At 40.1% G+C, this 15,775-nt stretch overlaps 2 protein-coding genes across 2 annotated transcripts in view; both read left to right on the top strand.

Moving 5' to 3' along the window:
- The first annotated feature begins 778 nt into the window (after positions 1–778).
- GID8 (GID complex subunit 8 homolog) lies at positions 779–8,721 on the top strand. Its single transcript, XM_084646036.1, has 5 exons — positions 779–878; positions 1,590–1,719; positions 3,628–3,824; positions 4,329–4,526; positions 5,910–8,721. The coding sequence occupies exons 2-5, from the start codon at positions 1,602–1,604 to the stop codon at positions 6,081–6,083; spliced, it is 687 nt and encodes a 228-aa protein (XP_084502162.1). The 5' UTR covers positions 779–878; positions 1,590–1,601; the 3' UTR covers positions 6,084–8,721.
- A 6,188-nt stretch (positions 8,722–14,909) lies between these two features.
- SLC17A9 (solute carrier family 17 member 9) overlaps positions 14,910–15,775 on the top strand; it is a 31,953-nt gene continuing 31,087 nt past the window's right edge. The window contains exon 1 of the mRNA XM_084645590.1: positions 14,910–15,635. Within this exon, the coding sequence (XP_084501716.1) occupies positions 15,490–15,635 (146 nt within the window). The 5' untranslated portion in view covers positions 14,910–15,489. The remainder of the gene's footprint in view (positions 15,636–15,775) is intronic.

Genomic DNA, 15,775 nt, shown 5'->3' with positions numbered 1-15,775 from the left:
AAACACATGCAGCATAATCCCTACGGGTCCAGATGGCCTTGGCGTGCAATGGTGACATCAGGGCATCCCACTAATAATCCCGGCACAAGCGGGTTTAATCAGCATTCAGATTTGACCGCAAATCCTACATGCTGAACTCTTTTCAGAGTAACAGCCGTGTTAGTCTGTATTCACAAAAAGAAAAGGAGGACTTGTGGCACCTTAGAGACTAACCAATTTATTTGAGCATGAGCTTTCGTGAGCTACAGCTGATAGATGCATCTGATGAAGTGAGCTGTAGCTCACGAAAGTTTATGCTCAAATAAATTGGTTAGTCTCTAAGGTGCCACAAGTCCTCCTTTTCTTTATGCTGAACTCTGTGCCCGGGATTCATATTCATCCCACTGACTTTCATGGGCCTAATCGCAGGCCTGTGTGAAAGGCCCCGATGCTACAGAACCTGTCAGACAGATCAGTGGCTGGGGAGCCCTGAGCGCGCCCTATAGCGCCGGCCTTGCCTCCTCTACCGCCCTGGGGGTTGGGCAGGGCCCAGGGGAGGGAGGATAGAGGGGATGCGGCCCGCCACATATCCACGCTGATTTTCTCCACCGCGTCCAGGCTGGTTAGCATAGTCGAGGCCTCCCTCCCGCAGTCTCTATGGTACTTCCCCAACCAGCCTCCACGTCTTCCGTAATCTCTATGGTGCTTTCCCCTCTAGGTCTTCTCTGGGTTTCCTCTTCCGCCATCTCAATGGTGCGTGCCACTCCCCGGCTCCGGCCGGTGATTGGCTGGGAGGCCAGTTCTCGCGAGACGAGAGTTGTGCGCAGAGTCCCGGCTGAGCGAGGCGGCGGAGTGGGGTTTGGGTCCGCGCACCGGAGCCGGCAGCAGTGGCTCTTTGGGTAAGATGGCGCCTGTTGACCCTTTCCTCGCCTCGGGCCCTGGCTCGGGGGAAGGGCGCGGAGCCTGGGGGTGGGAGCGTCAGGGCCCGGCCAGGGCAGAGGCTGAGGAGGGGTTTGGGGGCCCTGGGGTGTTAGGTGGCGGCAGAAGCGGCTCTAGTCCCCACAGAGCTCAGGAGGCCGGGCCCGTCCCCTCGTGAGCATCGGGGCTGGGGGAGTCTGGTAGGGCCGAAGGAGCCTTCAGTGTCTTGGAGGTGGTACCGTAAAGCCCCGTACCGAGCCTGCCCCCCCGAGACCCCGGCCGGCTCACGGCCCCTCGTGAGGTGTGGGGGATAAGGCCTGGCCAGCCTGTGTGAGAGACGGGTTGTGTGCCCCCTCGGAGAGGGTGATTCGGTGCATGGTATGGGTATGGAGGGGCGAGTGTGTACGGTGGGGTCTGTTGTATGTATATGGGTTGGGGGGCTGTATGCTGGGTGTGGGTGAGGTAGGGTGGGGGAGATGTGTGAGGGTCGGTTTCTGTTACAGTGGCTGATCTCAAAAAAAAGCGTTCAGTTCTCCATTCGATAACTTTGTTTAGCCAACAATCTTCATTGAACCAGCAAAGAAGGTATTAATAACCAAGCTGGTCCCACAGTTCTTATAGGCAAGTTAGACTTAACTTTTCTTTCACCTGCTGGTATTTGTGCCAAGTAAGATACTTTTCATTCCTTATAGTGAAAGTCCAGCATGAGTTATGCAGAAAAACCTGATGAAATCACAAAAGATGAATGGATGGAAAAACTCAATAACTTGCACATCCAAAGAGCTGATATGAATCGCCTGATCATGAACTATCTTGTTACAGGTAACAATGAGCAATGGATGCTAGTATTACATTTAGTAGGTTGGTCTCTTTTTAGATCATTTGCCATTTATTTTAATCAATAAAATTCATTCTTACTAGAATGAGCTATTAAATGGTTGATACTAATAGACATCACCATTGCCTATATTTTCTGTGATTTCTAGAAAACATTTTCTAGAATTCACAGAAAATATAGTTGATAATTATTTAATAAAAATAGTTTATAAGTTGGGTAAAGGAAAAACTAGTTCAGTACTGCCTTTGTAACGAATCACCCACACACTGTTAGCAACATGTTATTTTTGCTAAGTAAAACATTGGAGAACCAAATTTTGTTGACTTTGATTATATAGCCTCTCCTGATTTTACCCAATATATATCTTCTGTCTGTTTTAATCTTAGCTTTTCTGCTAAAAAGATATTTCCCTTATGGCATTTCTGGTTTGGAACAGCGTTACCTATAACTGCACAGAGCTTAATATCACATCTTTTATTATACTATTTTCTTTAAATTGGAAATGTGTGATGGCTTCTACTAATGTAATCTGGACTGCATTGAACAAGCTGTGTCCACTCTTTTTTCATCACAGAGCAGGAGAAATTATCAGAAAAAAACTTCAACTAATTTAGTTGAAAGATCAGACTAATTATGAGGCAATATATACTCAGAACAGCTCAGGAAGACCAGAATACTTAACGTGCTCGGCATCCAGAAACTGCAATTTAAGAGTCACCAGAAACCCTTCAGAAATTGTCCTTTGGCGATGTACATTAATTTTCATGGCCAGATGCACCATAGTGGAGATGGTCCTATTCATCAAGCATGCATCTGAGCAATGGGAAACGCATTAGAGTGACCATGTCAAGTCTGTCATAAATTGTTTGTGTATATGTATGAAAGTAGAGTGTCTGTATAGTTCTGTGACTCTTTTTTTTCTGATGAAAAGAGCCTTCATGTGGTATGTAGATGGGAGTTCAGACTCTCTCATGTTTATGCTAATTATAAAATGGGTAAAACTATTTAAACACCAGACGACTGCAATTTTTTGCTATCATCTTTCCTGCAAAAGAATAACCATGTCCAAATATACCAGACAACAGAGTCCCAATCATGGGGTCAGTGGTAAACTTGAATCCTTCCTAGTAAAATTTTGTTTTATATCCTCTTTCACTTTGCATTCAGTTAAATATAGACTTTTATCCTATATTTATCTATATAGGAACTTGATGAATTTAGAGAGAATTAAAAGTGAAGTCTTTCTAGAATTATGCAACTTATTTAAATTAGCCTTTCGGAGAAACTTGTAAGTTCATATATTTTTAATCATGAATTTGTATTTACAAAAATGCCTGCGTCATGGAAAAGATTCCAAATAGGATCGCTTGGACATCTTGGTATATTCTCTTAACGTGGTTTATTAACTAGAAATTCAGAAAACAACAACATGTTCAGAAAGCAAGGGTCCATAGCATGGAATGTCAATATCCACATCATATGGCTTTACTCCAGGTGTCTAAAAGCTCCACAGGGTTATTACTGATCTGGTGCAGCCCAGCCTGTCTATAACCATGCAGTGTCCCCTCCTGACCTCAGATCTGATTTTAAAGGCTCCATGTGCAGGGACTTTTATCTGTGTGACCATAAAGTGCTGATGATGACTTCAGTCCTCTCCAAGCCAGTTCTCAATAATATATCAAAATTACTGAGAAAAATCAAACCATCTTATGCCCAGGAGTTCCTTTTAGCTACATATATGAAATGTCTCCAGCCTCCTAAGGTCTTGTTTAAGCAACATCTATGTTTCAGATCCATATAAGACAATTGGAAGTATACAAGTTTGATAAATCTGTACTACTGTATATAGCTTATTAAATAGAATTCAGATGTGAAATGTGTTTATATTTCAGAGGGTTTTAAAGAGGCGGCAGAGAAGTTTCGGATGGAGTCTGGAATTGAGCCCAGTGTTGATCTAGAGACTCTGGATGAAAGGATAAAAATTCGAGAAATGATACTGAAAGGACAGATTCAGGAAGCCATTGCATTGATAAATAGTCTCCATCCGGAATTGTTAGATACAAACCGATACCTTTACTTTCACTTGCAGGTAAGACCCAGTGATTAGTTTGTATCTGGAATTGTTTGGAGACTGAAGAAAGGATGTAATTGCAAGCATTCACTGATGTGGTATGGGATGTGATTTTAACTGTCTATTTCTTATGTTATGGCATGGAATGCAGTAGCGTTTTAAAGAGTGTTTTTAGTTTGTATTTATTAATATATACAACATAACCATATTCATCTTACCTATGATTTATAAACTCCCAAATTGCTGATGGTTAGTCATGTCTTCTGGAAGCAGTTACAAAGTTTCTTTAAAACCTATCTTCCAGGTTTTAAATGGCTCCAAAATCAATTGAAAAATAGGATTAAGTATACTACTGTTAGTCCAACAAGAATGTATTTGTGAATTTTAATACTGACAAAATACTGATTTAATACAGCTTTGCAACTTAATTTGTAGGAAAAGAAATGGAATACCTAGAGCCTAACACATTAAACATCAGTTACACCTCTATTGACTAACCTTGCTTTGTTCTTACGTATATAGCAGCAGCATTTGATTGAACTGATTCGGCAGCGTGAGACAGAGGCAGCCCTGGAATTTGCTCAGACTCAACTGGCAGAACAAGGAGAGGAGAGCAGAGAATGCTTGACAGAAATGGAGCGCACGCTGGCATTGCTTGCCTTTGATAATCCTGAAGAATCACCATTTGGAGACTTGCTCAACATGATGCAGAGACAGAAGGTAATGAATGCTCAAATGAAAGCTCTTTCCACTTTTGTTTATCCTTGGGGACAGCTAATATTACAATAGTTTGTACATAATTACTAAATATTTATGAACTGGTATGGAGAACAGAAGTATTTCTAAAGCTGAGACTTCTGTTATAACAGCAATATTTTTAGAACACGCAAGAACTTTTGTAATGTAAAACATCCCCCATTTGTGAAACTATGGGCTTGCTTTGTCCATCTTTTGATACAGTATAACTACTGCAGTTTCTTCTTTTACGCTCCTCAAACTTCAAGGTGTTCAGAATGATGCTGCTAGTGCTGCCGTCTTGCTCTAGGAAAAAGGAGCATATTTCCTTTTCACTGGCTTTCTATCCACTTCTGAGAGCAAATCAGAATTGCTCTTAGTTTTGTTTTTGTTTAATATGACTTGGATTTGCTCATTTTGACCTTTGTTTTTCCACCTGTGTTCCTCAACTGCTGCCACTATCCCCTCTGTTTGTTTTTTAAATCTGGAATTCCTTTTTATAGTTAGATGTAGGTAACACAGCATAACTTTAATTGCTGCTTGATTTTGCTTAGACTAAAACTGTAACAGATTGGGGTAGATCCTAGAAGCATCAGAACAGTGCTTCCTATATGCAAGGGTTTTGAGAAGCTAAAATGGCTTAATTTCATCTTGCTGTTTCTCCTCCCAAGCCCTTCCTTCCTAATTTGGGAGCTGCTAATAGAATATGAAAGGTAAACTTGTGCTTTCTGGTGTTGTGCATTAGAATTGCCTTATGTAGGGAAGGGAAGGCAGTTGTAGACTTCCTTTTGGGACGGATATCAAGGGAACTATGTTCTCTCTTACAGTATTTCTTATAGAATTGTTTAATCTTCTGTTCTGGGGAAAAATGGCTGTTATTGCACAAACTGGTAGTGGAACTTCAGAGCAGAATTTTTATCTTGAACGTTGGAGAGGCAAAAAAAAAACACAGTGAGGTAACTTTCTATGTGGTTAATTTGCTCTAACTTGTGCTGGTCGCTCCACCATCAGGATCCCTGTGGCACATTGTTTTCTGGTCTTACCTCCTCATCCTCACCCTTGAACTTCCTTTGTGCTGGGTGGGCCAGGAGGGGCTGGCATGGTAGCCTTATGCCAGTTGAGCAATCCTCAGCTGCTGCCTTAAGGCAGATTTAACACCTTGTGGCACTGCTGTAATGGTGTGGGAGAGGGTTTAAAAGGCCAAATCCTCAACTCCTCTTACTTGTTTTCAGTGTAATGTGAGACCAGTCAGGTGTTTAAGCTCTGCTTTTTCTAACTTGTACTCAGAGGAATTCATAAACTCTGCAAGACATTCTCCTTCAGTTAATATATATGATCACTACTCTAAGTTCAATATTTCTTTTCCAGGTATGGAGCGAAGTTAACCAAGCTGTTCTAGACTATGAAAATCGCGAGTCAACACCCAAATTGGCTAAATTACTGAAACTACTTCTGTGGGCTCAGAATGAACTGGACCAGAAGAAAGTAAAATATCCCAAAATGACAGACCTCAGCAAGGGGACAATTGAGGAACCCAAGTAAATTGTGTGCAGATGGACACCAAGAAATCTTAGTACTGCACAGTATACATTTATATCAGTCTGTGACTGAAATATTTTTACTACAGTACAGAACTCAACAATTCAGATTTTTTTCAACGAACATCTTATTTAAACAGAGAAAAGTCCCTTTTAAATGCTGAGAAAACAGCATTGAAAGGCGCTGCATCTCTTTGAAAGTCTGATTTAGGCTATGCACTATCATACATTTTAAAAAAATCCAATTAGACAGGAAAGAAAATAATGGCATTTTAAAAAGTACAGTGCTCAAGGTTTCTAATTGGCTACTGATGCTTAGTTTAGTGGCCAGTGAGTTAAATGGGGTTAACTATTCAGTTAAGTTTAACTCTCTCTCATTTGAAATGTATATAGATCAGTGAATATTTTCTACCTTATGTTAAGTTATAGCAAAATATGCATTTCCCCTTAAAACTAACAACTGGTCAAGTTTTCATCTAAAAATTTCTTACTGTACGGCCAATCTTTTGCATAGGAAATAGTGTATAAACTTGTAAATCATAATTTAAGGACTTTTTTTCCTTGTTTCTGACTCTGGTGCTTTATTTATATGGTGAGAGCTATGTTCACAGTGGATCAATGACCCATCTTTTCACAAGTAGTATTGCTGGAAATAAAAGTTTCTTTTTAATTTCAAGAATGACTAAATGACCTCCTGAAATAAGACATTAAATCATATATTTAAGTAGGGTTTTGTTTTTGATTATTCAGGGATTTTTTCCTTATATTAAACTTTCACCTCTAGTCACTGCAGTGATGCCAGCTGGTTACTATACCTTTAATGGCCACTTGGCTTGGTTAGCTGAAGTCTCCTCGGTGATACGGGGGAAGGCGAGAATCATAGACCTTTTTTGCGCAAGTGTCCACCCTTACGCAGGGTCTGCCTTTGTGGAATAGCTTGCAGGATTTGGGGGTGGGTGGCATAGTTTGTAGTGTGCTAGTGGTAACCGTTCTTTTGGCGTATTATGCCTTGGATGAATCGAGCAGTGACGTTACAAAACCCTTTTCCATAATCCCAGTGACTTCATATCTTTCTGAAGAGATGCGGTTCATCTTCAGAGCTGTACTGTTGTTTGTTAGCTGTTCCACTCATGTTAGAAACATTATAATGCTTACATACGAGGCCCTGATTTTCTTGGTCACTGAATTGTAATTTGGGTGTAGGATGTTTTGCTGGATGTATGACTTAATCTTTCATTACTTCATACTGGTATATCTCATAGTATTATGTACTGACCTTTGCCAAATTGAGATCTAGATCTTTAAAACCCATACACTGAGTTATTACAAAACTGCTGAACAAAGACCAATTTGGTGGAGGAAATAGCATAGTATCACAGTGCACTGGCAATTTACACTCTACCCATCAGATACTGTGGATATCCTAGTCTGGTAGCTATTACCCTGTAAATTGAAACTACTTAATTTTCTGGAATACTTACACATTAAACTGTAAAAGCTTTACAGAAACACGACTTAGAGAATAACAAAACCTGTTACTGATTGCTTTACTATGAACACTGTTTACTTGTGTGTAGCTATTTTCTGGGGGAGACAGTTGTCTCCTAAGAAGCTATAGAGATACCTCAGTGCCAAGATTAGGCTAGGTGATGGATATAAAACACAAGACTGATCTGTCCCATTTTACTACTGATGGTTTTATTTGACATCCTAAGGCTTTCACCATACACAACTCTTGTAATTCATACAAAACTGTAATGAACTTTCATTGGCCACCACCTGCAATAATGAGCTGGTTTTATTTCACCCTCGTTGGTTATTCTAACAATTTACCTGAACTGAGAAGATAAATACTGTTTTCAGTCAGTTGCTGTTTTTAAAAAAAGTATAATATTTTAATTTGAAATCTATATGGTTAGTGTAATTTTGTTTAATAACAAACTGCAGAAATTAAACTCTGTTTGCTCTGATTCCTTCATGAACAACTGATCAACTTTTCCTCCAGTCTGACTTTTTGTGCTGATCCTCATCTGAAGCTTTTCCAGGAGGAAGTGGAAAGTGGTGCATTTTTGTGGCATGACTAGCATTTTTCTCTGTGAGAAATGCGATATTACAGACCTGGTTGAAGAGTTCACCATACTTTTAGAATGCTGCATTAATTCCATATAGTCTTTGGGCGAAGTGCATAGATTGCTTATTTTTTTTCCATTAAAAATAACGTTTTCTAAGAGGTTGAAATATAACGTTTTAGTAAAGGATTATTTGAGTTTGTTAATATACCACATTGATAAGCAGCTTTAATCTGTAAAGTCTTTAACTGCAAGAAAATATTCAAAAGCTATGCATTTTACAGAAAGCATAAAGATAGTCATAATGGTACTTTTAGGGATCTTTATATTAGTGTATATAATTTGCATATACAAATATAATATATATACTCTGAAATATTCTTGAATGGTAGGGGCTGTGAAACATAACTTATGGAAATACTGTGCACAGTAAATGCAGACCTGAGTACATGAATGAATTTTTGTCATGCATGAGAAATGTCTTATTTGGTAACTACTAATTATTGGATTTTGTTATATCCATCATTGTTAGATAACCACTTTAACAAGTAACATTAAATACCACTTTGATCAGTTTGCTGTTAGTGTAAATATATTGTTTTGTTCCACTTCACATATCAAAATGGTACGAAGATAGATTTCTTTGCATATGAATGATATGGCAGCACCTAACTATGATCTGTTCTAAGCTCACTGGTGGCAAACAAATATAGTAAATGTTTGCTACGCTATTCATATCCCTACCACATCCTTTCTTTTGTTGAAAGAAGATTTGCTTTATTAGTGATGTGAACACAGTCAGGATGTAAAATATTCTGCTTTGTAAAGATATCTTAACTGTATTTGATTGGATATAAACTTCCCATATTTTCATGATGGTTACCTCCTTAATTGTTTCTGCCTCTTGGCTGTTCCCATTATTCCATTTTGCCAATCAAATATGAAAGGTAAACTTTTACTTGCTGCTGCTGTTCAATAGTTTTCTATGATGGAGGAGCAAAGAGTGGATCTACATATGGGTGAAGTACTGAAAAAACTCTTCTACTCCAGAGAATACTGTCTACAGAACTGTTTTTTAATTTTCAATATTACTGGCTGGGAACTGGCTATTACGTAAAAACTATTAGACAGATTATAATTTTTATCTGGAATTTTTGGAGACACATGTATGTAGGTAATATGTTTAAGTACAAGGAAGCTACCTGGAAAGCAGATTGAGGTGAAGTTTTTAAAAGTTAAGTACACTCACATTCTACATAACTTTTTTTTTAAACAGGATACCACTGTTGCTGTAAAACCACATAAGGAAACTGCAGCAAGAAGGCAGAACTTTTTTCCGCTGCATGTAAGATAGGCACAAATGTAAAACATGTTAATTACACTATCCCAGGACGGGGTTTTTTGTATTTTGCTTAAGTTGTAAATATCCCTCTGGTTTGCACATTTAAAAGTGCAAGTTAAGAAACACTGCTTGAGTATTAGAGCTGTGTGTTGCTCAGCTTCTTTACAATACCTTAATACCCAACTTTTTTATGAAAGGTTTTAAATTCAGTAGGAGTGTGATCCCAGGATACGTGTATCTAGATCATCGTTGCCTCATGCTTTTAAGAAACAGAATGCTATTTCCAGATCATTGTTGGGAGAAAAATAAAAAATGTGTAATACTGCAATTCATAAGCTTTAAAATGTTACAGTTCTATATACTCTTCTGATATGGACTATATTGGATTGTAAATATAATCTTAAAGTGTACACCTTGTCCTCAAGTATTAATATAAGCTTTCATTTGGTGTAGAGTGGATAGATTTTGTCCTCTTTGACTGCCTTGTATCTACCCTTTGCACTTTTCCTAAGAAGCATAAAAAGAGAAAATACAGTAAGCTGTGTAGTTGTCAAATAGAGCATATTTTTCTGCTCCAGCAGAAGAGGTTCATTGTAGGGATAAGACAGGGAAGAAGAAAACATGGCAGATAAGAAATTAGACATAGTCCTACCCACAATTATTTGCATTCTCAAAAGTGCCCAAAAGGGAAGCTAAGCTGAGATCTTGATCAAAATCAGGCCTGTAAGTGAATGTAATATTTCCAAGTAGTGCTAGATTGAGAGTACCGGGACGTGAAGTCGTATTTATCTAGTACACAGGTACACCATAGCTTAAGTCCAAACCTCTTCCAATATGCCTGACCCCTATTCTGAAAAAAATCTCTAGAAATGACAGTATGCCCAATTGTAATCATTTGTTTCATTAGGGAGACTGCCAGTGGGCAATTATCAGTGAAGAACTAGACTGATTCTACAAACTTTGCATGCTGATCATTGAACAGTTGTAACTTTTTTGATCATTGCAGACCTGGATGGGAACTAATGTAGAGATGGGAAGGCTTCTCATTTTAGTACATCTATTGAAATGCTCCCACCCTCCCATTTATTTGTAAGGCCGTCATACCTCTGAGTTCAGCAAGATGTGCAGGAGTGTAAGGGAGGGTTTCTTACTTCTTCCATGGGTGTGTGACCATAAGTTGGCCTTTAGCTAACCCTGTATTTTCTCTTCCAGCCCTACTACCTTGGGAACACAGGCCCTGCTTACTTTGAAAGCAAAACTGCTTCTCACGTGTCAGCAAGGTTAAAGCAGGCATTCACTGGAAAACACGTACAATTGTGTGTTTTAAAAAGGACAGGATAGAATATGTATAATATGAACAAAATGTGTTGCTAATAAGGTTGTTAGAAGAAACTGAACAAAGCAGTAGCTGATGTTTTCTTGTGTATGGGGTAAACTAGATTCTCAGATCCCATAGGGCCGGGGCCATAAAAGTGCCTAAATGAATAGGAGCTAATGGTGTTTTTTTGTTTTTCCCCATCAGTCTTATTTCTGAGGCAATACTTCCCAAGTCCTGCAGAGGTCTGTCCACTTACATGTTTGCACTTTGTTTCTTGTGTAAGTACTTGTCTAGCTCTAACATTTCCCAACCTCCCTGGAACGATTATTGCTTTTGTCACTCTGCCTTACACATGAAGGATTTCCTAAACTCCCTTAGTGTTACTTTCCTATGTTTACTTTATATTCTACATTTTGCATTTGACACTTACAGAATATGTCTGGTGTGTATTTTTCCCCTCCTAGAATTTTATTCTCAGCTATATAGCCTCCAACTACCCTTTTAAAAATTATATATTAAATGCTGTGTTCCTAATACCTTATTGCTATAATTCCTGACATCTTTTTACCAAGTTATGGCTCCCTCTTCTGGAAATGGAAACACGAGTAAGGAGGACTAGGTTTCAAAGTGAAGTAAGTACAGGCAGCTGCATTCTGGCTTATTTGCACAGTTGTTAGCTTTTATTTTGTGGCCAAATAAGCTGTGAAATAAGGTCAATGGTGTGGTGAGGGCTGAACCCAATAGTTGTCACTGCATTCCTTCCCTCCCTTAATTGCCATCTGCTGTTCCCAAGTCAATATTTTTTGTTTGTTGTTTTTTCTCCATCAGTGCCACACCTGTTGACCTAATGTGTGGCACTGTCAGAATCCTTCCTGAAGCTCAAAAGAGTTCATTACTTGTTTCAGTATTGTCACCTCCGAGAATTAAATTTTAAGTATGACTTTGCTTCAGTAAGTTCATGGGAGACCCGCCTTTCATGTGTTGTGTTGTGCCTGAACCCTGACTGCAGAATCTTCCCAGATCTCAAAGTCAGACTCAGCTCTACAATATTGTTAGCTATCTTTTTCCTCTGAACTCTGTGGAGATGGACATCTTGTTGGCTTAACTTCTAATTCCTAGATACAAGAGGCCAAAACTTCCAGATGACAAACCTATTGGAGGTTCATTAGTGTAAGTGAGTGACATGGGGAACAGCACAGTTGCATAGGGGCAAACACAGTGAGGAGTTAGTGTTGCTGGGATTTCTGGGTGTTCTGAAGGGGGACATGAAAGAGGAAGTTGGGCTAATTACTGTCTCTCCCCTGGATAGGAGATGGGAGAGCAGGGACGTGAAATCAGGCGTGAGAGAACCTCCCCCTTTCCCACAGCTCTTTGCATCATGTTCTCTGTTCCTTTTTTAAAAAAAACTGTCCTTTGTGCTGAGGTGTTTATATGTATGTTCATTTGCTGAAAATTAATAAGATTGTCAGTCAGTAAGGGAGAGGCTAGAGCTCTCTCATTACTCTCTGTCCCTTTCTTGCCTCCTTGATAACACTGCTTTCCTCTGCAGCAGGCCTATTTTTAACTTGCAAATGTACAAAATTAGGGGAGCAAGGAAGAAGCAGAGGCAGTTTGGGTGGAGAGAAGGGGAGCTCCACCTCCCTACTCATTACCCCGCCCTCATCTTCCTTGAACTATTTTTTTCTTTAAGGTGCACAGAAATGTAATGTTAAATATGCATGTGTATAATTTAACCATTGTGGAGCTTCTGAGCTCAGTGCAGATCTTGCATTTACCATCCATAGAATCCAATAAGAATACTCTTCAAAGTCTTGATTAGCATGGTGACAGGTTTCAGAGGGGTAGCAGTGTTAGTCTGTATCAGCAAAAAAAATGAGTCCTTATGGCACCTTAGAGACATTTATTTGGGCATAAGCTTTTGTGGGCTAGAACTCACTTCATCAGATGCGTGTATTTTCCACTCCATGCATCTGATGAAGTGGGTTCTAGCCCACGAAAGCTTATGCCCAAGTACATTTGTTAGTCACTAAAGGTGCCACAAGGACTCCTCGTTTTGTTTTGTTTTGATTAGCATGGTGCTTCAACCCCTTTGTCGGTTGCTTGACACCTTTGTCAGTGGTAATCTTTCAATAGCAGCTACCCATCTATAACCAAGATTCCTACATTATTTCTTACTAGAAACAAAACTGTCTGAGCCTAAATAACTGCATATACTATGAGACTGGAAGTTCTGAAAACCTACTAGAGCTGAGTATGTACGTGGCCTGAAAAATTATGGCATGTGAGGAATTAAAATGGGTGTGTCTGGGTTTGTACACATGCTATATTCAAATCAAAAAGCCTCACTTTTATCTGTTTCTACCAAATGCAAAGAATTGCAGGTTTGTAGATCTATAGTAATTGTGGGGCGGGGGGGTACATACCTTTAGGCTCCATAAAATATCTGAAATGGGAAAAGAGAGTCTGAATACTTATCTTCATTATCCTTTGATCCTAATATTTGCTTTTTAGAGTTGAGTGAGCATGACTCAAGCAGGAGTTAAAGGGTCTGTAAGGACATAGGCTTAAATATAGTACTTGTAGAAGGGGTAAGAAAGATTTATGTTCCAACATGCTTTTTGTTTTACAGACAATTCCCTGCCCCCCAGAAGATTACAGTTTGAAGGCCCGATTTTGATACACTTAAACATCGAGTAATATTAAAATATCTCAAAGCACTGTGCAAGAAAGAGGTGAAATGATTTGCTCAAGGTCACCCAGCATGCCAATGTCAGAATGGCAGAGTAGAATCTATGGCTCTGTGCAATGCCCTATCCACTGGGCTACGCTGCCTCTCCTGAACTAACCAAACTAGCATGCATTTAGCAAACCAGCTTTATCTAAATTGACTTTTCCCACTTTCATGCAGAAAAAAGGGTGTCCATATACAGACTTGCACTAAAATAACTTTTTTTATGTGGTGCAAACTTGCTTAGCTCAAGCCTTACTGAATTTCTCTACTCTGAGATTAGTTCTCCACTCACATTTCTGCAGTGAAAGTGTTCAACAGCCTCAATTTTGCATGTGATGGAAACAGTTCATTACCCACGAAGCTTTAGGAAATGTTGCTCTGACTTTTAGGATAAAAAATAATTTGATATACTATTCTGATGAATTTCCAAATTACTTGGCCTAGACCTGGGTGTACAGTGGATGGTGGAAAACTAAATACATAAAATAAATTGCCATGTACAGTTTACTACTCCTGAGGATTTTCTAGTAGTGTAGTGTAGATATAGCCCCACCCTCTTGAAAATGAGTGTCAGTTTGGGGGTGAGTGCTTCCTGGAAAGACTGCTGGCAACACATAATCTAAAAGGAAACAGACATCAGGTGCCTACAGAAAGGATTGTCTGCATGGGCACTTATGGGCATTCCCCCCTCAGGCAGGATTTTCACATTTTCCCGTTGCTTCCATTTTGTGAGTTAGAGGGAAACTAGTTTCAGGCCCTGCATCCTGGAAAGCATTCTGCATCGCGGACTGCCAGAAAACTGAAAGTAAGGAAAAACTAACACGTGTCTCTCTGCCCCTGTTGCTATACTGATCACAAATGCACCGTGCATTTGTGATCAATATAAAAAACACACATTACACACAAGCTTGTTAAGTTTTCCATTTTGGCTGGCCCACTTCCACTTACATCTCTGCAGAAGTACAGCCCACATCTATCCTATTCCAACTAATAAAAATAGTTTGTGCCTGGAAGTGCGGTTCTCACTTTGGCCCCTTCTCCCCACCGCCTGGGAAAGGTTTGAAGCACCTCCACCCTTAGATGCTAAGAGAAAAGGGTCTAGGAATCTATCCTGCCTCTCCCCCCAGCCGCCAACGCCCCTGAGCAATGTAGCTGCAATGTGGTCTGGTATTAACAATGTGCCTTGGTTATCGTTGGTACAAATACAGAGACCCGGTCCACGGGAGGAATCAAACTGTCGGACTCTAATATTAATAGCGAGAATACTTGCACTGATTCAAGTAAGATGCAAAAGTAATTCTTCTGTTGTTATACTACCCTGTACCACGTCATCTCTGGCTGGAAGAGTTGAAGGGGAGGACTGGTTGCAGCTCTGCTTATGATCATCATTCCGAAGTGGATCCATTCAAACTCTGCCGTGGTTCTGTTACCCTGGGGCTAGATCTTTTCACAGGGCGTCCCGGTCCAGTGCACAACGTTGGAAGCTCAATTCAGCTTGTACATTTCCCCCGGGCTGATCGCAGTCTGTAGTAGCCGCTGCCAGACTGACTTCCTGGAAAGGCTCCAACAGGAAGAGAAGTTGAAAACTGACACGTGGACTTTGTATTGCAAAGAGACAAACTCCCCTCTGAATCCCAAACCAGATCAGCTCGGCTTTCGCAAAGTCACAGGCAGGGCTGCGGTGACAGGCAGGCATTCCATTCACTCCCTGTGAATGGGCTGGGCTTTGCAATTTGCATCTTTCCTTTATTTAAGCACCTTCTTGTACAGTAGCGGCCAGCAAGGGAGCTTGGGGAGTAGGGAACGTAACCCTGTCCTGGGGATTTTTCCTGTCATTGCTGCCTGCCCTTTTTGCTGTCATTCCAGCATCCTTGCAATAAGTGCAACAACCGCACGGTCTATCAGTGTCTTTTTACTTTGTGAGTCACCCTTTTCTAAAAAAAACACTGAATGGCCTCAAGCATCGGCAGGAATGGTGTTCAAGTATACAGTTCTGACCTGGTCTCGCTACATCATCATTACCAGCAGCAGCATGTAAAGAATACGTATAAGGAAAGCACGAAAAAAGATGGGACGGTGGATTCCTATTGGTCCAGGTAAGACTATAGAGTCTCAGTCGTTATAAATATTTTTATTCTTCTCCTTGTGCACAAACCCCAGCTATGTAGTTTTAATATGCAGAGTTTTCATTCCAGTTTAATGGCTCTTTAATCTGTAGATAAAAGAGGTGAGGGTG

Source organism: Lepidochelys olivacea (genome assembly GCF_965140295.1).
Source record: "Lepidochelys olivacea isolate rLepOli2 genome assembly, chromosome: 13".
NCBI classification, from domain to species: Eukaryota; Metazoa; Chordata; order Testudines; family Cheloniidae; genus Lepidochelys; species Lepidochelys olivacea.
Note: the sequence above shows the minus strand (reverse complement) of the source record. Positions and strands in the feature narration are given on the sequence as shown.